Source organism: Drosophila arizonae, chromosome X, assembly GCF_054131065.1.
Source record: "Drosophila arizonae isolate 15081-1271.41 chromosome X, UAZ_ARI_1.0, whole genome shotgun sequence".
Classification (NCBI taxonomy): Eukaryota; Metazoa; Arthropoda; class Insecta; order Diptera; family Drosophilidae; genus Drosophila; species Drosophila arizonae.
Window position 1 is genome coordinate 1,086,340 of NC_142927.1, and position 20,652 is coordinate 1,106,991.

A 20,652-nucleotide genomic window follows, 5' to 3' on the forward strand; every position below is an offset into this window, starting at 1 on the left:
AAGCACATAGCACATTGAAAATATTCTCAATCATACATCATCGATTAATGATAGCCAAAAAGCATTAAGCATCATCAATCATTAATAGTTATACCATAAAACAATAAACTTAGGTTATCAATCAGGTATCAATCGATCGTCAATCGCCTATTCAGTCTCATTTTTCCATTCCTAATACGATTGATTGACAAATATTCAATCATCATCAATCATCAACCTTCAGTCAAAATAAATTATGCATCAATCATTCATCAATCATCTTCAATTTTATTTCATTTATCATGATCCATCCACATCCACATGGTAATCCAATAATCCTCCATCAATCACTCATCATCACATTAGTTGATTGATATCGATTGAGAGTACAAATCCGACGTGAATCACTTGTTCAATCATGTCGCAAGCAGCCGTTGCCAGCAGCAGTGTGAACTACAAGCTGCCGGATCTGAGCTATACGCCCGGAGATCTCACCGAGCCGGAATATCGTCTGCCCTCGCACCAGCAGCTGCTGGACGCGAAACTCAAGCCACAAAATGCGCCCGAACGGGAGCTACCCCTAAGCCGTCTCTATTTGGACGAGGAGGCGGACAGATTTGATCGAGCCGGAGCGAAGGAGGTGAGCAGACAATTTCCGGCTCTAGCCGCCGCCCAGGCCAAATACACGGGTCAACTGAATCAGAACTCGAGTCTAGTTCCGTCCGAGTTGGACTTCTCGCCCGGCAGAGATCTGATCTCAAGTAGACCAGTGCCCGCTCCCACTCCCGCTCTAGCTGAAACAGACTTGAGCCGTAAGATGCCATTGCACTCGATTACGGAGAAGCCGAATGAACGTTGTCCGTCGCCCGTAGTGCCAGCGTATGCGAACTTCGAGCTGGCCAAGCGAATGCATCAGGATAACCTCGACCATCAGCCGTTGCCCGATTGCGTCGCTGACTTGGCCTTTCGCAAGGCCCAAATAACTGGAGGTCACGGCGGCCTAGCCCTCGACATCGATCCCATTGCCACGGGCGTTGGTGTGAAGACCCACAACGCCGGCCCGACGCACTGCACCAAGATGAAAGTCTATCGACCAAAGACGGGAGGCGTTCTACCCAAAGCCTTGAACGGAGATCCGTTCCGTGGAATCGGCTCGGCGCCACCGAAAAAGATGGGCGCGATGGACCTGGCCATTGGGTGGGACTTCAAGCCAGCCAATCCGGCGGACGAGCCTCGTCTGGCAAGGCACATAGATGGCTCCAACGATTCCGCTGGACCGGCCGTGTTCACGTGCGTCAAAACCCCTAGGGAAGAGCAGCCCAACATAGAGCTGGGTCGCTCTGCGGGCGTATTTACGAGCACCATGGGTGAACCGGACTTTTTCGACAAGGACATACTACGGCGGAAAACGGACTTTGCCGGCCGATCAATGGCTCGGGAGGAGAACTGCGGCTGCGACTACGCACCGCCTGCGCGTGCACGCAGCGTCTCGCGGGAGTCCAGCGCTTCGCATTGTCGTCGAGCTCCAAATTTACTCGACTCCAGCGGGCACTCCGGCGGCGTTAGCTTTGGACTGCCAACGAATCGCCTAGCCAAGCAGTATCAGTCCTCGCCCATGCTGGGCGATAAAGCCTATCAAGCGCTGCGAGAAAAGTATCTCGGACCGGACACCAGCGATTGCCACACGGGCTGTCCGCAAATCCCGGGCCCGGCTTGCAGGCGAGATCAGCCGGCTCGTCGACCGACGCGTCGCCTCTGCCACAAAGTGGCACCGGCTCCCCGATGCTGTCCCTCGGCTCACGGCCATTGCCTGTCGAGCAAGGCGGCCTTTCGTGCCGGCATGCCCAAGCTGAATGCCTCCGGCGATTTCGTGGGCATCCCGCCGAGCTGCGGAGCTGCCTCGGGTGGAGCTGCACGTGTTTTGGTCGTGCCACGCCCCCGACAGCCGTATGCGAAAAAGAACTACGACATCGACACGCTGGTGCCACCGTTCCGCAGTCAAGGCGGCGGCGCCGGACAAGGCGGCTATCCGGAGCACTGGAGGCTGGCCAGCGTCTATCAGCACGCCTACAAGCCGCCCGAGCAGCGCAGGAGACCCCTGCTGCAGACTGTCTACAAGTAGAGCTGCAGCTTGCTCACAGATCCGTCTGTTCTTCAGTAGAGATCTCTTCTGGGGCCTTGAGGGAAGGACAAGGAGATGGCTTTGTCCAAATAGGATCTCTTCTACACCAGCTCTAGAGGAATTCCTTAAGGATATTGGAATTCTTTAAATTAGGTTAGGATATGCTTAAGAATCTCTTCTTTTTAGATTAAAATCGATGCCCCAAAAGGTATATATCTCTTGAAAGGGAAGAATTCCTGAAGAATATGAAATTAGATTAAGTAAACTCTACTCATTGTTTCAGATGGAAAAGGGATCTCTAAAAAGATAAATATTGCTTAAGATATATCGGGAATATTAGGGAATACCGCCTTACATTAGGAGAAGCGACTATTCAACAACTCATGTTATTTCATCTGAGATTCAAAAGAGGCCTATTGAAATTACTTCCAATTGGAGACTCAACGGCTCTGTTCCAATTTAAAGATATCCTTAGCTCTTTGAACTAGAAACTTCGGAGCTTTACCTGAGCTTGGTGTTACCAGACTTTACACTAAAAGGCCATTACGATCAAAGGCTTTTGCATATGAGGACCAATAAGCTAATCGATGAGTTTTAAAAGTCTAGCAATGTTAGGAGCAGACATTAAATTAGACGATAGTTTCGTCATATGGAATCGTAATCGCCTTAAAATATAAAATTGAACAAATCGAATTCCTGGAACACAAATAAATCAACTTTTTTTTTTTTCATTATATTGGCTCCAGCTAAAAAGTCAATATTAGATATAAATACATAACCTCACAAATATTAAATAAATATCAAATTTTATTGAAGTGCAATATAAATATTTAAAAACAAATCTTAAATTTAATATAAGAAAAAAACGTGCATTTAAATTGAGAGTAGAATAAACATCTATAAAGAGGGGTTTACCCAATAAAAACTGGAACAAGATTTGTAAAAATTTGTCAATAATAAATTGCTTAAATAAATTGCATGAAATACGTTTATATCAAGAGAGGCAAGCTCAGATATATATATAAATATATATTTAGGAATATATATCATTAAAAAAAATACCATATAATATATGTATATTATACGGAACACTTGATATAAATTATAAGAATTTCTGGTTATAGCTGATCAATAAACACACGCTGCTTGAACATTGGAAACATTGAGAATTGTGTTTAAAAATACTTAGGAGCTCCATCAATCAATCATTTATAACCTCACTTTATGTGGATCGCAGAAAAGCGCATTTAGTGTTTTATCTGCGTGTAAGTACAGCTAGATGCTTGCAAGTTCTTTGTAACTGTGCTTCAGAGCTATTTCTTGTTTTAGAGCGGGACAGCGTTGCCAGATAGTGAAAGAAGTGAACTAATATATCTACGAATATCAGAGGCATCTAGCTCAATATATATGTATGTATATATAAACTCTGATGTCAGCATTTTTTACATATACCAAACACTTCAAACATCGTTGCCAGATCGCTTCAAGTAAAAACTTAATACTAAAATAGATTTAAAAAAAAAAAAAAAACATTTGTGGACAATCTTTGGATGCTAAAGAACTTGTAGAACGTGTTACGTATGTAAGCGAGTGGAACCTATCCATCTGTCTCTCTCCCTCTCTTACTAGTCGTACTTGTGTGGCCTGTCTCTCTCCCTCTACTAGTCATACTTGTGTGGCCTGTCTCTCTCCCTCTCTCCATCTCTTCGTTGGCAATTGTGCCTTATGGAGAGCGTCCCAGAATTTGTGGAATCTATCTCTCTCTCACTATCGCTCCCTCCTCACTCGCTCTCTCTCTCTGCTCATTTGGCCGTCGCGTAGGCATCGTGACTCTTGTGGAACACATGTCGCAGCACATCCCGTGTAGAGCGCCTGATACTGTTGCGCAGGGTGTGCTTCTTCTCATTCGTTAGCTGATCGATGGTCATGTACTCGGTTTGGGGAATTGTGGAGCGTAGCTTCATGGTTCGCTCGCTGCTGTCCACAATGGAGACATCCAGTGGGCCGCAATTTGGCGCCTGCGGCTGCGGCTTCTGTGGCCGCCGGCGCAGACTGTGGCGTATGCTAGTTAAGATGTTGTGATGAGGTTTCTCCGATGAGTCCGATTCCTGCTCCGATTGTTGCTTGTGCTCCGCCTGCGGCTTGGGCATAAGCTTTCTAATGGATTTCCTTATCATATTGCGCACGCCGTGCGCACCATGCAGCTCCTCGGACTTGGCAGATTTGCTGGATGCAATGGAGTGCAAGGACTCCTTGCTGCCTGCCACATTTACAGCTGCAACTGCAGGCGTGGCAGCTGGGCGATAGGAGCGTACGAAGCGTGTGGGAGCCTTGAAGTTAAGCTCAGCCTGCTCCTCTTCCTCTGGCTCCGATTCGGAGGCATAGGCCACATCATCGCCCTCGAGTTGTGTCTGCTTTTCCGACTCCTGTTCTAGCAGCTCTGCCTGCTGTTTCGGCTTCCTGATGGATTTGCGTATATTGCTTTGCATGTCCAGCTCTAAGGATTTGGTTGATCTGGCGGATGTTATGGAGTGCAGCGACTCCTTGCTGCCAGCTATGGCTGCAGCTGTTCCACCTGGTCGATAAGAGCGCACGAAGCGTGGAGGAGGCTTAAAATCGGCGACAGCAGCTGCCTCCGGCTCCTGCTCTTCCTCCGAATCCTCAGAAGCATACGCCACATCTTCACCTGCCAGCTGAGGCAGCTCCAGCGGCTCCTCCTTCGACTGCTGCTCCGTCTCACGCTCCTCCTCATTTGCCTCCAGTATCTCTGTTAAGGTCTGCCTGCGTGTGGTGCACACGTAGCGTCGCTCCTCGCTGCCCTGTTCGACGCTGGAAACCAGTTCCAGCTCTGTCTGCTCCGTCTCCAGCAGCAATCCATTCTTGCGCAGCTTCGCCTCATTGATGCTATTCTCCAGCTCCAGTTGGTAGCGGTCCAATTCCTTGCCAATGTCCATGCTGCTGCTCTCCTCGCTGATGGCACCCAGCGAACGTTTGGCTGGCGCCTCCAATTGCTTGGGAACTGGCGAGAAGACCAGTTTCTCGGCGAGCAGCTTGCTGGGCGTGAGCTGAGCCAACGATAGGCCATGGAAATCGATGCGACAATTGAGTCGCGGGGTAAATGGCAAACCTATCTTCAAGTTGGTGGGCAATGGCTCCTCGGCCAAGGCCGGATTCTCTACACCCGTTGGATTTCCAGCTGCGTTGGAGATGTCGCTGCGACGATGAATCTCAAAGGGATTCAGCGAGGCGGGTGCATCATTGCCTCGTAAATTCAAAGCCTCGTTTACGAACCCCTTGGTGGGCGTGGCAGTTGCACGAACGACCTTAAATAGGGTTTAGGTTAATAAGGAATACAAGAGAGTATGAAAGCTCTGACACTTGCCTCATATGGATTAAACTGACGCTCCGGCAACTCAAGATTCAAAGCCGGATTCTCGAAGCAAGCGTGCGCGCGCTTCGTCTTCTTTGAGGGCTGACGCACTACCTCAAAGGGATTTAGTGAGAGCTGTCCCTGCTGCTCTTTTTGCTGTTGCTGCACTGCAGCCAAATCCGCAATCGATTTAATTTCTAGTCCCGGATGCGCAGCAAAGGGATTTGGTTGCTCGTTCTCTTTGACCAAACGACGACGGCCTATCAATTTCTTCGGCGTCGAGCTGAAGGCGGCGTTGGTGAAGCATGACGACGCATTTCCTGTAACACCAGGTGCAGCAGCTGCAGCTGCAGCGGCTCCTTCGGATTTAAGGGTGGCGGCTGCGCAATTGGTTTCACGTTTGCGTTTGCGTGGCGTCTCATTGAAGGCCAAGGCAGCGATGCTCTTGGTTTCCAGCATTTTAAACAGAATTTTTTTATAGCCAACCGAAACGTTTAAAACTGTTTCACGATGTTCTACAAGGAGCAAAATAACAAATGTACACAAAGCCAATTGTACGCCTCAAACAATGCGCGCCATTTTGAATTCATAAAATAGAAACAGTGCTGCACAATTATGGATAATAAACGCGTAGCCCTGGACTATCGCTTGAAGAATACGCACTTGTGATGTGAATGGCAAATCTTAAAGAAGAAGTGCGCATCGTTTGCCGCCATAAAGTAGTTTGAATATACCGGCTGATATTTAATTTTTCCTAAGAATACAAATTATAGTAAAGTTAAGGGCTCGTCCACGCGAGCCAGTCGTTTGATAATTAATAAAAAACAAACATTAATTTTAACAAATATGCTAAAAGATATCGATATTTCGAATATCGATGTATTGTTATATATTCGAGAGTCGTAAAAAAATCTATATGATACTTTTCCTAGTTAATCAAAATTTTTATTTATTTAAATAAAATAGTTCGTTCGTCAGAATCGCACAAAAAAAATATGTATCTTTATTAATCAAACATCGATATACAGTGCTCGATTATTTCAACGTAACACGTGTGCGGTGGTCAAAACGGTAAAAGGCAAAAGTAGCAGCATTTTTCGCAGCTGCTGTTGGTGTGTGAGTGCTCGGTGTGTTCCTGTTCCGTTGTAAAGCAGCAGCCCGTCGTCTAGCAGCAGCCCCCAAAAGCCCGGACCAGCATTAACAGCCCGACAAATGCGAATTGGCTTGGATTCTTTTGCGTGACACGTTCAGTTTTTATTTTTCTATCAACAAATTTAAAGGTGAGATGTGCTATATAACGCCAACCGTGAAAAACTCAATAATGGCACATCACACATATATAAATGTGCACATGTGTCAGTATATGGATATATACACACGCATGTATATATAATTTGTGTATGTGTGAGTACGCGTGTGTGCTGTAATAGTTTAGGAGAAGTGTCTGGCGCGTGTGTGTTGCAATTTCATTCCTTTCCCCTACTTTTCACTGCACACCTGCAGACTATCATCAGCTGCACTGAAATTCCTTTGTGCACATTTTGTAGAGTGAGTGCGCAGCGTCTCCCATTGACCAAAAGTGATTCATTGCGAAAAAAAAAAATGCGGCAATGTAGGTGAAATGTGGTTCATCAACAGCTAGAACGAAAATCCAAAAGCATGTAATTTGCTAATACGTAGATATAAGAGCAAATCGTGATGCGTATTGCGCTTTCAAGTTTTTTCTGTTTAACCGTTTTTCGGCGCATTGTTGAAACAGTTGCTGCCGAAGGTGCGCATGTGGCGCCATCTGCAGCCCAGACAGCGTACCCTCTACATACTTTCCACATCCACAATCGCATGCACAGTAAATTTGCGCTGTATCTTTTCTCACATGTTCTTTTTCAATATTATTGAAACTGGACGTGGGACGCGCAATAGGAATGATAAAAATATGTTTCCTTATTATATGCGATTATGATTTAAGTAATCTTACTGCGCGGCTTTCTTTCCAATTCGTATACACTTGAGAGGCACGGAGCGTGGCATTGCCACAAGATCTAGATACTCCAAAGACCTCAACTCTATCGAAGATAATAATTGACACTTATGACATGACATTTAGCAACACTACGTGGGAAACTCATTCCAGTTCCAGTGTGGAAGTAATTCGTAATTCAGATCTAACTGTCATTTCACTTCTACAGTCGTCAAGAAGCATTAAATACTACACAAAGTATAGATATACAAAGTTCGCTCAAGTTGAAATATGATTGCATTTGTGTATCTGCTGCTCTTGTTCCTGATCGGCGTATTGAATCATTCGTTGTTCATCCTTATGCTGTTTCAACTGTGTTTTTCTTTTGTTGTCATTCACAGCACTCACATACACACACACGAGCGCAGGCACGCTCAAACAGGAAATATATATACATTCACATATATATTTACAGATATATAAAATACATTTTAGGCATACAGGCAACACACACACACACGCACACAAATTTCGATTCGGCAACTTCAAAGTATTCAAAGTAAACATAACCTAAAAAACAGATAAAATTTCAAAAGAATCAAAATGCCGTCGGACGCTAAGAAACGGGATGCGCAACGCAAAAAGGATGCGCGCAACAAGAAAATCCAACAGATACCATCCACAAAGAAGATGAATGGCAATGCCAACGGCCTCGATCGGGAGATGACCGAGGAGGAGAAACTGTGCGCCAAGCTCGAGGAGGAGGCTAGAATCAGTGCCGAGGCTAGATCCTGCACTGGCTCCCTGGCCGTGCACCCAAGATCACGTGACGTGAAGATTGCCAACTTCTCAATTACGTTCTTCGGCTCGGAGCTGCTGCAGGACACAATGTTGGAGCTGAATTGTGGTCGTCGCTATGGCCTAATCGGTCTGAATGGCTGCGGCAAGTCATCGCTGCTCGCCGTTCTCGGCAGGCGCGAGGTGCCCATACCGCCACACATTGATATATTCCATTTGACGCGTGAGATACCGGCCAGCACGAAAAGTGCGCTGCAGTGCGTCATGGAGGTGGATGAGGAGCGCATCAAGCTGGAGAAACTGGCCGAGGAACTGGCCATGAGCGACGAGGATGATGCCCAAGAGCAGTTGATCGATATCTACGAACGCCTCGACGATATGTCCGCCGATCAGGCCGAGGCCAAGGCAGCTCGCATCCTCCACGGTCTCGGATTCGATAAGGCCATGCAACAGAAGCAAGCCAAGGATTTTTCTGGTAAGAACTGCTCGTGACAATATTCATATACAGTAGAATCCAGCCATAACGACTCCGCTTATAGCGTCTGTACGGCTATAGCGACCAAAATTCTGGTCCCCAGACAAACTTTTATGAGCAAACTTATACGGTTGTAGTGTATATAGAGTATAACAGTGCCTTGAGTGTCGCTATAATCGGATTCTACTGTGTATTATAATCCATTTCTTATCTTAGCTCTGCATATTCCTTCTAGATGATTCATGGTTCAATCTTTTACTAGTTCTCCTATTCTAAAGAAACTTTCCATGTGAACTCAGCTTCTGTTTAGGCTATTTTTGTTAAACTTGGTGCATTTATTTGATATAACAATACATAGATTAGTCAAAGGATCGCAGCATAGCTGTGATAGTAACTTTAGGATGCTCCAATAGATGACTCCTATTCCTCAATGTATATCAAGAGCATTTCTTCTAACAGCTGTCATATAGAAAGCAATCTAGATTGTTGTTCATTCAAGTCTTTATGGCTTAAGTTCTCACCAAGCCATCAATCATTTCGGCCTATCTATCATTAAATTTAACCTAATGTTGCCAAATTTCCCATTGTAACGTTGCCACCTAGACGAAATGAGGCTAGATAATAGCACTTCCACTTGGTCACTACAACTCCCAAGCGAATCAAAGATGTCTAATTCTCTCTGTGTTTTTCCCCCTTGTTCAGGTGGTTGGCGTATGCGAATTGCGCTGGCGCGCGCTCTATTTGTCAAGCCGCATCTGCTGCTGCTGGACGAGCCGACAAACCATTTGGATTTGGACGCGTGCGTGTGGCTGGAGGAGGAGCTGAAGACGTATAAGCGCATCCTGGTGCTCATCTCACACTCGCAGGACTTTCTTAATGGCGTCTGTACGAACATCATTCACTTGACGGGCAAACGCTTGAAATACTATACGGGCAACTATGAGGCTTTTGTGCGCACCCGCATGGAGCTGCTGGAGAACCAGATGAAGCAATACAACTGGGAGCAGGATCAGATTGCACACATGAAGAACTACATAGCGCGCTTCGGCCACGGCTCGGCCAAATTGGCCAGGCAAGCACAATCCAAGGAGAAGACACTGGCCAAGATGGTTGCCCAAGGTTTAACCGAGAAGGTGACCGACGACAAGGTGCTCAATTTCTATTTCCCATCATGTGGCAAGGTGCCGCCACCTGTGATTATGGTTCAGGTGAGTCAATTGGCAATATATTTGTGATCTCTGTACTGAACGCTCTCCCCTCCCTTAGAATGTCAGCTTCCGATACAACGATGAAACTCCCTGGATCTATAAGAACCTTGAGTTTGGCATTGATTTGGACACGCGTCTCGCTCTGGTAGGCCCCAACGGAGCTGGCAAGTCGACGCTGCTGAAGCTACTCTACGGCGATCTGGTGCCCACATCTGGCATGATACGTAAAAATTCACATTTACGCATCGCTCGCTATCATCAGCATCTGCACGAGCTGCTCGACCTGGATGCTAGTCCATTGGAGTATATGATGCGCGCCTTTCCCGATGTCAAGGAGAAGGAGGAGATGCGCAAGATAATTGGACGATATGGCTTGACTGGACGGCAGCAGGTGTGCCCCATACGTCAGCTCTCGGATGGGCAACGTTGTCGCGTTGTCTTTGCCTGGCTGGCCTGGCAGGTGCCTCATCTGCTGCTACTCGACGAACCTACAAATCATTTAGATATGGAGACCATCGATGCTCTGGCAGATGCTATCAATGATTTCGACGGTGGCATGGTGCTAGTTAGTCACGATTTCCGTCTGATCAATCAGGTATGTATACCAATATGCTGATTACTGCAAGCAGGATCATGCTAATGCTTCTTTGTCCACTTTTCTCTAGGTTGCTGAAGAGATTTGGGTTTGTGAGAAGGAGACGGTGACCAAGTGGAAGGGTGGCATTTTGGACTACAAGGATCACTTGAAGAACAAGATTACCTCCGAGAACGAGAAGAAGGCCAAGGTGGCAAATAAATAGTTAGCTACACATACACCCACACACGCATACATATATATGTATACATATATATGCAACACACACACTCGTACACTCTGAAATACAGCTTGAAAACTCTTCTGGAAAAACGTTGCTCTCGCTCTCGCAGCAGCTGCGCCTCTCGCTCTTTATCTCCTAATTTGTGTGCGAAATTAGTTTTTGAGTTTACACAGGACACACACACGCACTACACATACACATACAAATTTTTAGGTGAATTTTTTCCGTTTTTTTGTGTCAATATAAATTTAAATAAAATGTGAGTCAAAAGGAAAGTAAAAACAAACATAGAAACAACAACAAATGCTTGTGATCTTAATCTTAAGCCACACACACACACACACCCACCCACACTCACTCTGGCATGTTGTGCACAACAAGCTGTGGCTTAAGTGTTTATTTTTTTTTTTATTTATATATTATTTTGTATTTTGAGAACAATTTCTTTGCTAGGTTTCAAATTGTTTGATGCGCTTAAGCTAAATAGAAATAAAGAACATATAGTAAACAATATTAAAATATACATACATTAACATACATATATATGTATAGGCACATGTATATACATATATATCATGTGCATGTATTGGATAATTATGAACAAATTGCAAGACCAGTTAAACAATAATAAAATTGCTACTGCCCGCTGCCCTTCCCAAAATCAAAAGTTAAAACTAAAAATAAGTATATATACATATATATATCAAACTTTTTTGATAGTTTATAAAATTGGAATTTGCTAGAGAATTAAAATGCAGTAAATGTTTTTTTTTTTATATATATACGAAAATAAAACGAAGCGTTTTTAAAGAAGTAATTAAAAGCGAAAAATAACTACATAACTATAAAAAGAAAAGTAACTTACTAAATTGTTCAATGAAAATAATTTCATATACAATAAACATATATACAATACAATGCGAAACAGAAAATTTAAGTCAACTAAAAAATTTAAATTCAATAAAAACAAAACATGGAACAAATAGATAAAACAATAAAGTGTGTGTGTTTTTTTTTTTTTTCAATATACAACCAATTTATTTTTATTTGAATTAAAGCAGAGAAACTAATTCAACTCTAACCTCAAAATTGGTTCAAAATAAAAGTGATATACGTAGAGAATTTAGCGCATTTTAAGCTCATGTAAAATGCAGACGTAGTAGAGCCGGTAAAGTATAAATGTATAGAGTATATATAACAGCAAAGTGACTTCATCCCTACATTTGAGTTCAGCGATCTTGAGAACTAGAAAAGCAATACAACTGGAATTTGGTCTACGTTTTTACTGCTCACTATACTTAACAAAGGGCTTATCTCTTTTTCCAATAACTCATTGCATTGCAGAGTTCAGTGGGGCTTACTGTATGTATGCAGTCTCACCCTTGCCATAGATGGCGCTTGAATGAATGAAATACGAGCTTTGTATTAGGTACAACAAAAGCTATAATATACATCCATATGTTCTTTTTTCTTTCGTTTTATTGTACTCGAGAGTTGTATACATAGTTATTTGTTTTTATGCATATTACAGTTAATTTATTATATTACTACTATAAGCTAATATCGTTTATACGTTCGCGTTATTCGTGTAGGCACGTTGACAAGTTTTATTGGTAGACTCTCGATATTGCATATACTACACACTATATATTTATATTAATATACATACATACATATTTTGATACATCTATATTCACATTCATATATATGCATATACACACATATATATTATAAATTTGCACTTGCATTTTTCTGTTCGTTTCGTATGTTACAAATTTGTTTGTGTGTGTGTGTGTGTGTCGTCTTTCGCTCCAGGCGTTGAACGTTGGAGTTTATTGATAGCTAGGTGTATAGGTAATAAAAGATGAAGTGAGGTGAGGTGAGATTTGAGGGGAGGCTGCTCAAACACAAACGATCTTTAACAATTCGCAACTGAAAGTCTATTGTTTAGTACATCTCGCTGCTCTCGCTGATCCTTAACAAATCGAACTAGTGCGGTTCTGGAACGGCTAAGAGGAACTGTCAAAGTTAAGAATGTAAAATGTGATGTGCACATAAGATCGAACAGCTGATAATACGGAAGAGATAAATGCACCAGCTGTCGTTGCTTTTGTCCGTGTGCTGGCAGGAAGAGAAAGGATAATGAACGGATGAACGAAGGAATGTAGGAAAAAGGTAGGTAGGTCTAGTAGATCTTTGATAGCTCAGAATAAATAGTCTTAAGGAGCTGGCGCTCCTGTTGACTGATCGAAATGTTGTCGGCGCCAAAGTCACGCAGCAGATGCTTGAGATCACACATGTTTCGCTCGACCCAGGCGCAAACGATCTCCGCCAGGCCATACTGTTGCTGTATTGGCACCGAGGCGCCGGCACGCTCAGTCGGCTGATTGGCGGCGTGAATCAGCTGCGATGGAGTCTCATACTGGGCGAGTGTGTAGTAGTATTCAATCAGTTTGATGTGTGCGGGGGATTGGCGTGCTGGCGGCAAGTTGAGATGGACTAGCAATAGAAGACGCAGCACTTCGACGCGTCGCAACAGTTCGCCGTACATCGAGGCCTTGCGCCGCTCATAGATGTTGTCCACAATGTCATCCAAGTGAAGCAAAGCGCCGCGGTAGTCCTCACGCTGCATACTCATCTCGGCGCTAATCTCCAGATCGTTGATCTGATGAGTAGGCGAGGCAAAGCTGCTTGTGCGTTCCAATTTGCGTTTGAGATGCTTTAGCTCGCGCAGCACTCCTGCTTTGAAGACTCCACTGTCGGCCACATGCTCGGCTGCCTTATTGTAGCAATGGAGAGCGCCCTCGCGGAAACCATTCTGACCGCTGCGCAGGTGCAGCTGCTGGAATTCGTTGTGTGCTAAGAGAAAGGCACGTGCGGCACGTACATATGCCTCAGCCTCGCGCTGAGGTGATCCGCCGTATGACTCACATTTGGCATAGCCAATGTGACACATGGCCGCATATTGCATGATACCCGACTCCTCGAAGTTGTAGGCCAAACGCTGGAAGTCTGCCTGGACATCGGCCACGTTTGGTGCAAAGCGCCTGCAAAATGCGAAAGTCATATTATTCGCTATAAACTGCTCATATGGATTCAGATCGTTTCACTTACTTGAAGAATACTACACGTTCGATTTTCTTTATTTTTGTTGAGGCGCGAAGATATTGTTCAATTGGATTCTTTGGGTATTGGTCGAGCTGTAGCTGTTGTTGTTGGTGTTGATGATGATGGTGACGGTGATGATGGTGGTGGTGATGATGATGTTGTTGTTGCTCTGCCGGCTGTGCGTTGGCAGTGTTATTGTTGCGTAGTTTCTCCATGATTTTTAGATATTATTCAAGTGCTTATACATTATACATTCTGATCTTTGTATCAAACTAACTTGTCAAAAGAAAAACAAAAAATAGTAACAGCCTTGCAAGTGCTGTACAATGGTACATAGCAAGCGTTGATAAATTATGTAGAATGGAAAGCAGGCACAGGTTGACTTTTATCACACGTGTGTGACGTCACAACTTGTTGATTATTTCATTCGATATGCCCAGGAATCGTATTTATTAATAATCACGCAACCACTTTATGATTACATTTCGGAGCTCAATGTTCGTTCACAATCCAAGCGCGAATTCTGTCGCAAGCTACGCAAGATACAATTTGTGCATTAAGCGGTGTTACCTGTCCATTTGCTCTGTGCCATTGCTGTTGAGCATTAGCCAGCACTGCTCCGCCAGCTGATTTGCGCCCATGCATACAGCGCCATTTTTTGCACAGTCGTAGAACAGAACGTAGAAAAATATTGCAGCGCAAGCCACGTTATCGCGCCGCAACGCATTTAATTAAAGCATATATATTTGATAAAACGTTTTATCAATAATATTGACTAAACGGTCTCTACAATGGCCATTGCCGAGCACGATAACGTTTTTATATTCGTACCAAATCTGATTGGTAAGTTCCTGTTTAGTAAACAAATGTGACGTCGTGTATAATGGGCCGTAATCAATTATCCGCTTACAATGTCTTAATTTCATTTTACAAATAGACAAGTTATTGAATTAAAAAGCTGTCTATTGTAGCTGAGCAGAATATGCTTTGCCAAATGCATCATGAAGCATACAACTTTGCTGTTCTTGGAGTGATTTTTTATTAAAATTTTTTTTATTAATTATTTCTATTGCGCGCCCACTGTGCGACGCATTGGGTGCTGATGTGTCTGTGTGTGTGAGTGTGTAGATAGCAGACAATAACAAATATGTGTGCATAGATTTGTTATTGTTGGTTTAATTCAATTAGCAAGCGTTGGTGGCGCTGCAGCCTGTGAAATGCAACACACTAAACGCTCCCTCCTGCCCCTTCCATCCTCTCGGCCATTCAGCAATGTCACCTACTGCGCCATCTACATGCGCACCGACACATTATCGATTGGAAATTGAATTGCACTTGTTTGTTTGCGTCTGTGCGTGTGTGAGTGCGTGTGAGTGTGTGCGTGTGTATGTAATTTGCATTGTTTTGCCTTAAATTGTCTCTTACAGGTTATGCACGCATCGTGTTGGCTATTATTGCGTTTTGGTTTATGTCCACAAACTATGTGGTCGCCGGCTGGTGTTATATAATTAGTGCACTACTGGACGCCGTTGATGGACATGCCGCTCGGGCCTTGAATCAGAGTAAGTTCCTGAAAGCATCTTCAATATCTCTTTCGACTCCTCATCAATAATCAAGCAGACGAACAGAATGTATGACTCAGACACTGACCGGCAAAGTGTTCAGACACGTATTTATTTGTCCAGTTGTTGTTTGTGCAATTTATCCGCATACGTGTCCAAATTTGATATCGGATGGTGCCACATTTTAAGTTTTTTAACTTAACGACATTAAACAGTGCTTCACGGTTAAATGCGATTACCCATTCAAAGGGTATGTGTAGATTGTCGTATGCTTCTCAGTACATGTACATACATATGTATGTAACAAGTTAGCGGTAAATATATACTATGTATAGGTAGCAAATATATACAAATTCTATTTACAAGAATTATTTCAATAAAATAAGAAATGTCGGACAGCAGATGTAATAGTCATACAGTCTCCATAGGTTCACCCTCATTTCTTGTGAGATTATTTGGAATTGAAGGAATAAACACTGCGAGGTATTCCCTAGTCAGGCAACATGCTGAGCCGCCAGTACCTCAGCCTCATCTAAGGCGTTGGTTAATTTTCTACTCTTTTCAGGCACTCGCTTCGGCGCTATGCTGGATCAGTTGACGGATCGATGCGGTACAATGGGCCTGCTTGTTACCCTGGCCAATTTCTACCCGGAGTATATGTTCTGGTTCCAGTTGTCAATCGCCATCGATGTCGCCTGTCACTGGCTCTATATGCAAACGTAAATGAAGCAGATTCGGTTGCGATCCTCTTATAACTATTGACATTGACATTTCAGGAGCGTTGTCGTTGGACGCGTCTCGCACAAGGTGAACGACAACTTTGTGATGCGCATCTACTACCAGAAGGATGTGCTCACCTTTATGTGCTGCGTGAATGAGCTGTTCTACGTCTGCCTCTATCTATTGCATTTTACTAGTGGACCTTTGAGTAATTATATAATACTAATATAGTCAGGCACTCCCGACTATATAACTCATTATTCGTTGATTTATCATGCATTTCCTTTTCATCAGTATTAGGCGCTTCGCTGTATAAGATTTTGGCCTTTCTCACGGGCCCCTTCGCTATACTGAAGGCTCTGATCTCTGTGATGCACGCCTACGTAGCTGGCATCGATTTGGCAGCTGTGGATGTTCGCGAGCGCCAAGAGAAACGTCACAGTCCGGAAATCCAAAACTCTGGCAAAAAGTTGGAGTAAAAACCAAAAAGGGAAACAGCCAAAGCTAAAAAATAATGAAACAGCGAAAGAGAAAACCATTAAAAAGTACGAAGCAACAACTGTTAATTCCAAATAACTAAACAAAAATTAATTATTTCTAGTGGATTTTTTATTTGACGCTTTTATTTAATTTTTTTAATTTGCACTAATATTTATTTTAATGTACATATATATAATATACATACATATATATATATATATATATATATATTTACATTTTTAATTCGTGCGGTGATTCAAGAATTGTAATTTTTATTATATATATGTATTTATTTGCTTAAGTTAAATTTAATGTTATAAAACATATAAATATAAATATAAATATATATATATATATATATATATATATTTATATCCTATATTGTTAATGATTGGAATTTGATGTCATCCATTTTTAAAATGAATTCTCTTGATCTTAATCTATATGTATTTAACTATATAATGTGTAAGGGCTAACTACAATACAAACCGAGACCTGGTTATATATACATATATATATGTAGATATATATTTACATAAACTATCCGTAGAAATTCTCTGCGTTATTAGTCAAAAACAAACGAAAAAAACAGAAATTAAAAAAAAAAAGTAGTTGAAACAGTTTGTCAGTGGTTGAACATGATTAATAAATAGAATTTTTATTGTTTTGTGTGTGTGTGCAAAATTTAGAGTTTACATTTTTTGTTTCAACTCGTACGATATTGCGAATGTGTATATATTTTTGAATTTTGACACCTAGTGGGAAGAAGAGGTGCAGGTACAAAAGAGGTGCAGCCCTGGTAGGAACTATCGATAGAGTTCGAGCACGGCACAGCTGGCGAACAGTGCTGTGTAGCCCTGGTAATGCAAGCAGCCAACCACAATTTGTTGTTATTTTTTATTTGTTACACAAAACCTTAAAATATATTTACTTATTTATTTTAAATATGCTTTGGTGCAACGGCAACTCAGCTGATACAATTTTACATTAACTAAGGGAGACCGCGGAGCAGCGGAGCCGTCATGAAGATGGGCATGGGCTACACAGTACTCTCGCGTTTGCGAACTCTGGCACGCTACACAATCGCCTACGCTTGTATAACTCATTGTACGTTTGAGTATGTGGGGGACTTCGTTTTGGTAAGTTAATAATGATCTATATATTTACATATGTATCAACGCATGATTGTGTTCTAGTGTAAAGGTCCGTCGATGGAGCCAACGCTGTTTTCCGATAATGTACTGCTAACGGAACGTTTGTCAAAATATTGGCGCAAGTATCAATCTGGCGATATTATAATTGCCGTTTCGCCCGTTAATGCTAGCCAATATATATGCAAGAGAATTGTGGCCGTGTCTGGTGAGAAGATAACTACCCTTAAGCCCACTCCAATAGAGGCCGAAACGGCGGCAAAGCAGCTGACTGAAGTTAAAATGGTCACAGATTATGTGCCTCATGGTTGTGTTTGGATCGAAGGCGATAATAAAAGTAATAGCTCGGATTCGCGCTATTATGGTCCCATACCGCTCGGTCTAATACGTAGCCGAGTCGTCTGCCGCATATGGCCACTCTCAGAACTAACAGGCCTCTGATCACCACCTACGGCAAGAGACAAATTTATAGTTATCTCTAATTTTATTGTAAATTAACGACCAGTATAAATAAGATAAAAATGTTATTGATGAATGGCTTTAATTCTTGCTTTACACACACTGCAATTAACTCCTAAGGGAAAAACCGTTATCGATGTATCGAAGCAGTGATAAGCCAAATGTCCTTTGGCCCATTGCACATACACATGTATCAATTAGCTGCCCGAGTAGCTGCCCAAGCGATAGTCCGATGTTTAGCTAATTAAAATTCTAAATGGGTTTACATTTATCTATACATTTAACTATGTACAAATAAAAAACACTTGAAATAATTTCACTACAGTTTTGGCACTTCCTTGTTACTATCCTTTTCTGGAGCAACATAATACAATTTGTATTCCTTTTTGAGCAGGCTATGCACCATGCTAGAGCAGGTAAAGTCGAGGCCCCGCTTTTGGTAATCCAGATAGGTACGCACGAACAATCGATTGGCCTCTAGCACTTGGGGATGGCAAAAGTACTCATCCAGCGGCATCCACTTGACACGAGCGATCTCACGCTCACATGGTGTGGTTTCCAGATTCAGCGGATTCAGGGCAATGATCACATAAATATCGGAGCATCCAAAATTGCCGCCATGCGAGTGTCGCAGGCAAACCATCGAGCGGAATGTGGTCCGTATACCCGTCTCTTCCATGACTTCACGCACGGCGGAGTCAACCAGATTTTCCTTCGGCTCCACATAGCCGCCGGGCAACTTCCATATGTCCTTTGCTATCGCATGCTTATCGGAAACGACCAGCACTTCGTTATTTTCGTTTATCACCAGCCCACCAACGCCAAGCAATGTATGTGCATAGCTGGGCAAGTTGCTGGGCTCGTCCTTGGGCAGCCACAGGTACATGGTGACGACACCTGAGCGGGCGTGGTGGAAATCGAAGCCTGCTTCAGCCAAAATGGGCACCCAATCGGCCTGCTTCTTGTAAACACGAAACCATATTGTACGATTTTTGTTTTCTCGCCAAAAGGCCAAAGATTCTGCAAATAGTGTATATATAATGTGAATGAAGAATATTTCTCTTATAGAATTTACTGTGCAGCTTTTCGCAAAATTGTGCTTTGTCAGCAATGTCCTGTTGGTTGCCATCGACCGTTACACCCAAGTAGCGGTCCTTCACCCCTTGAAATACATCCGGCGGTGTGTCCATTGTTCGGAATCTGTCATTATTTAATACATTTCAATTTCACCTGCTACACATGTATATTGGCACATTTATGAGCTAGGTATGCACTTACCCCTGATATGAACGCTTATACACTTGTGGCCAGCCACGAATTCGGTTGTTGTGATATCCGTGGGTTACTGTTGCTGCTGTAATTGCTCCTGCTGAAATTACTAATTTGCGCCATGTACTTAACGCGCTCGTTAAAGAATTGCTGCGGTTTAGCAATATGACTAACGACATTTAATAACAATGTGACCAAGTTGCGATAAAGCGCAGTATTGCGCTTGGCCGTTGCATATGCAAAACAATGCGAGCAGCTATCTACAAATAAATTTGGAAACACGAAAAATATGACAAAACGTAGATGAATATTTTGTTTTTTTAGAAAATTCGGTAGCAGCCAACATCACAGCATTTAAATATTCTTTTTCAGCGTTTAGCAGCGTACCTGCCTTAAAGCTCGGCTCAGTCTTTATAGAGACCGGAATTAATTGCTGACAAAAAGCCTTATATCAGCGGCAAAGTCACACACACACGCAGACAATTTTAATCAATTGTAAATATTATTATTCCTGAGTGTTTCCACTCATAGAATATTATCTGTATTAGCTGATGTGATAAGCACAACAGCCAGTCGACACCCGACTGCCGTTCCGTTCAAATTTGGCGCATAGCCCCGTCTGCCTGTTGTAATCCAACCTTGAATGACAATGACTGCGAATGTATGTGTGCGTGTGCATGTCGGTAAATATTTTCGTATTAGTTGTCTGCTCTGTTGTTGTTTATTGGGCGTTATCAAAATGAGGTTTATGTAATGCACACATACACGCAGAACGAGTTATTCATTCACATCCCTTTTGTTAAGTTCTAATATCGTAACATGTATTATAGCTTTTTGGTGAATTTGTATTCTAAATGTTTTATTTATTTACACTTACATTTCGCGCCTAATTTAGCGTTACAAAGTTCACAGCTTTACACGCAGTGTGACCACACTCTTATGCACGCAAAATACTGAGCAATAAAAAATATCATACTAACAAGCTCAAACTTTTCTATCTGCACAAGCAATATGTATAAAAATAGGATTAGGCGCTGCCAAAATTAGGTGCAGCGGGTGAATGTGTAAATCTGTTCGATTCCATGTCCATAATTTCAGAATATGGCTGCCCAGATCATGCAGTGCAGTACATGAAATTTGTTCTTTGATACTTTTGGTCACCCTGATCGTGCAATG

The 20,652-nt window shown here is 42.8% G+C and overlaps 7 protein-coding genes across 14 annotated transcripts; 4 read left to right on the forward strand and 3 right to left on the reverse strand.

Annotated features, from left to right (window-relative positions):
• The first annotated feature begins 22 nt into the window (after nucleotides 1-22).
• On the forward strand, nucleotides 23-6,751 carry LOC108618036 (uncharacterized). Its single transcript, XM_089474588.1, has one exon. The coding sequence runs from the start codon at nucleotides 398-400 to the stop codon at nucleotides 2,099-2,101; it is 1,704 nt and encodes a 567-aa protein (XP_089330714.1). The 5' UTR covers nucleotides 23-397; the 3' UTR covers nucleotides 2,102-6,751.
• pon (partner of numb) lies at nucleotides 2,891-6,080 on the reverse strand. The gene is made up of 2 exons (XM_018016840.2): nucleotides 5,484-6,080; nucleotides 2,891-5,424 (listed from the first exon to the last, which is right to left on the reverse strand). Exons 1-2 carry the CDS (start codon nucleotides 5,928-5,930, stop codon nucleotides 3,904-3,906), a joined length of 1,968 nt encoding a protein of 655 aa, XP_017872329.1. The 5' UTR covers nucleotides 5,931-6,080; the 3' UTR covers nucleotides 2,891-3,903.
• Nucleotides 6,546-11,031, forward strand: LOC108619993 (ATP-binding cassette sub-family F member 2). 4 transcript variants are annotated; one of them, XM_089474587.1, is made up of 5 exons: nucleotides 6,546-6,751; nucleotides 8,010-8,701; nucleotides 9,404-9,909; nucleotides 9,968-10,504; nucleotides 10,575-11,031. In XM_089474587.1, exons 2-5 carry the CDS (start codon nucleotides 8,032-8,034, stop codon nucleotides 10,707-10,709), a joined length of 1,848 nt encoding a protein of 615 aa, XP_089330713.1. In that variant the 5' UTR covers nucleotides 6,546-6,751; nucleotides 8,010-8,031; the 3' UTR covers nucleotides 10,710-11,031. The 4 variants fall into 4 exon arrangements, with proteins under 4 accessions (XP_089330713.1, XP_089330711.1, XP_089330712.1 ...); XM_089474585.1 differs by having other exon boundaries at nucleotides 6,547-6,751; nucleotides 7,830-8,701; XM_089474586.1 differs by having other exon boundaries at nucleotides 6,547-6,751; nucleotides 7,904-8,701.
• A 1,155-nt stretch (nucleotides 11,032-12,186) lies between these two features.
• On the reverse strand, nucleotides 12,187-14,409 carry Hap40 (Huntingtin-associated protein 40 kDa). Its single transcript, XM_018016814.2, has 2 exons — nucleotides 13,842-14,409; nucleotides 12,187-13,774 (listed from the first exon to the last, which is right to left on the reverse strand). The coding sequence occupies exons 1-2, from the start codon at nucleotides 14,048-14,050 to the stop codon at nucleotides 12,913-12,915; spliced, it is 1,071 nt and encodes a 356-aa protein (XP_017872303.1). The 5' UTR covers nucleotides 14,051-14,409; the 3' UTR covers nucleotides 12,187-12,912.
• A 79-nt stretch (nucleotides 14,410-14,488) lies between these two features.
• On the forward strand, nucleotides 14,489-17,281 carry Pis (phosphatidylinositol synthase). 2 transcript variants are annotated; one of them, XM_018016818.2, is made up of 5 exons: nucleotides 14,489-14,678; nucleotides 15,263-15,397; nucleotides 15,963-16,116; nucleotides 16,174-16,325; nucleotides 16,412-17,281. In XM_018016818.2, the coding sequence occupies exons 1-5, from the start codon at nucleotides 14,627-14,629 to the stop codon at nucleotides 16,594-16,596; spliced, it is 678 nt and encodes a 225-aa protein (XP_017872307.1). In that variant the 5' UTR covers nucleotides 14,489-14,626; the 3' UTR covers nucleotides 16,597-17,281. The 2 variants fall into 2 exon arrangements, with proteins under 2 accessions (XP_017872307.1, XP_089330720.1); XM_089474594.1 differs by lacking the exon at nucleotides 14,489-14,678 and adding an exon at nucleotides 15,182-15,204.
• Nucleotides 17,282-17,318: 37 nt separating this feature from the next.
• On the forward strand, nucleotides 17,319-18,283 carry LOC108619975 (mitochondrial inner membrane protease subunit 1). Of its 2 annotated transcripts, XM_018016819.2 has the most exons (3): nucleotides 17,319-17,457; nucleotides 17,569-17,736; nucleotides 17,794-18,283. In XM_018016819.2, the coding sequence occupies exons 2-3, from the start codon at nucleotides 17,620-17,622 to the stop codon at nucleotides 18,187-18,189; spliced, it is 513 nt and encodes a 170-aa protein (XP_017872308.1). In that variant the 5' UTR covers nucleotides 17,319-17,457; nucleotides 17,569-17,619; the 3' UTR covers nucleotides 18,190-18,283. The 2 variants fall into 2 exon arrangements, with proteins under 2 accessions (XP_017872308.1, XP_089330721.1); XM_089474595.1 differs by having other exon boundaries at nucleotides 17,432-17,736.
• Nucleotides 18,273-20,513, reverse strand: LOC108619973 (nucleoside diphosphate-linked moiety X motif 6). 3 transcript variants are annotated; one of them, XM_018016817.2, is made up of 4 exons: nucleotides 20,354-20,513; nucleotides 19,486-19,736; nucleotides 19,283-19,407; nucleotides 18,273-19,227 (listed from the first exon to the last, which is right to left on the reverse strand). In XM_018016817.2, exons 2-4 carry the CDS (start codon nucleotides 19,653-19,655, stop codon nucleotides 18,527-18,529), a joined length of 996 nt encoding a protein of 331 aa, XP_017872306.1. In that variant the 5' UTR covers nucleotides 19,656-19,736; nucleotides 20,354-20,513; the 3' UTR covers nucleotides 18,273-18,526. The 3 variants fall into 3 exon arrangements, with proteins under 3 accessions (XP_017872306.1, XP_089330719.1, XP_017872304.1); XM_089474593.1 differs by lacking the exon at nucleotides 20,354-20,513 and adding an exon at nucleotides 19,868-20,294; XM_018016815.2 differs by lacking the exon at nucleotides 20,354-20,513 and adding an exon at nucleotides 19,864-20,293.
• Between the last annotated feature and the right edge of the window lie 139 nt (nucleotides 20,514-20,652).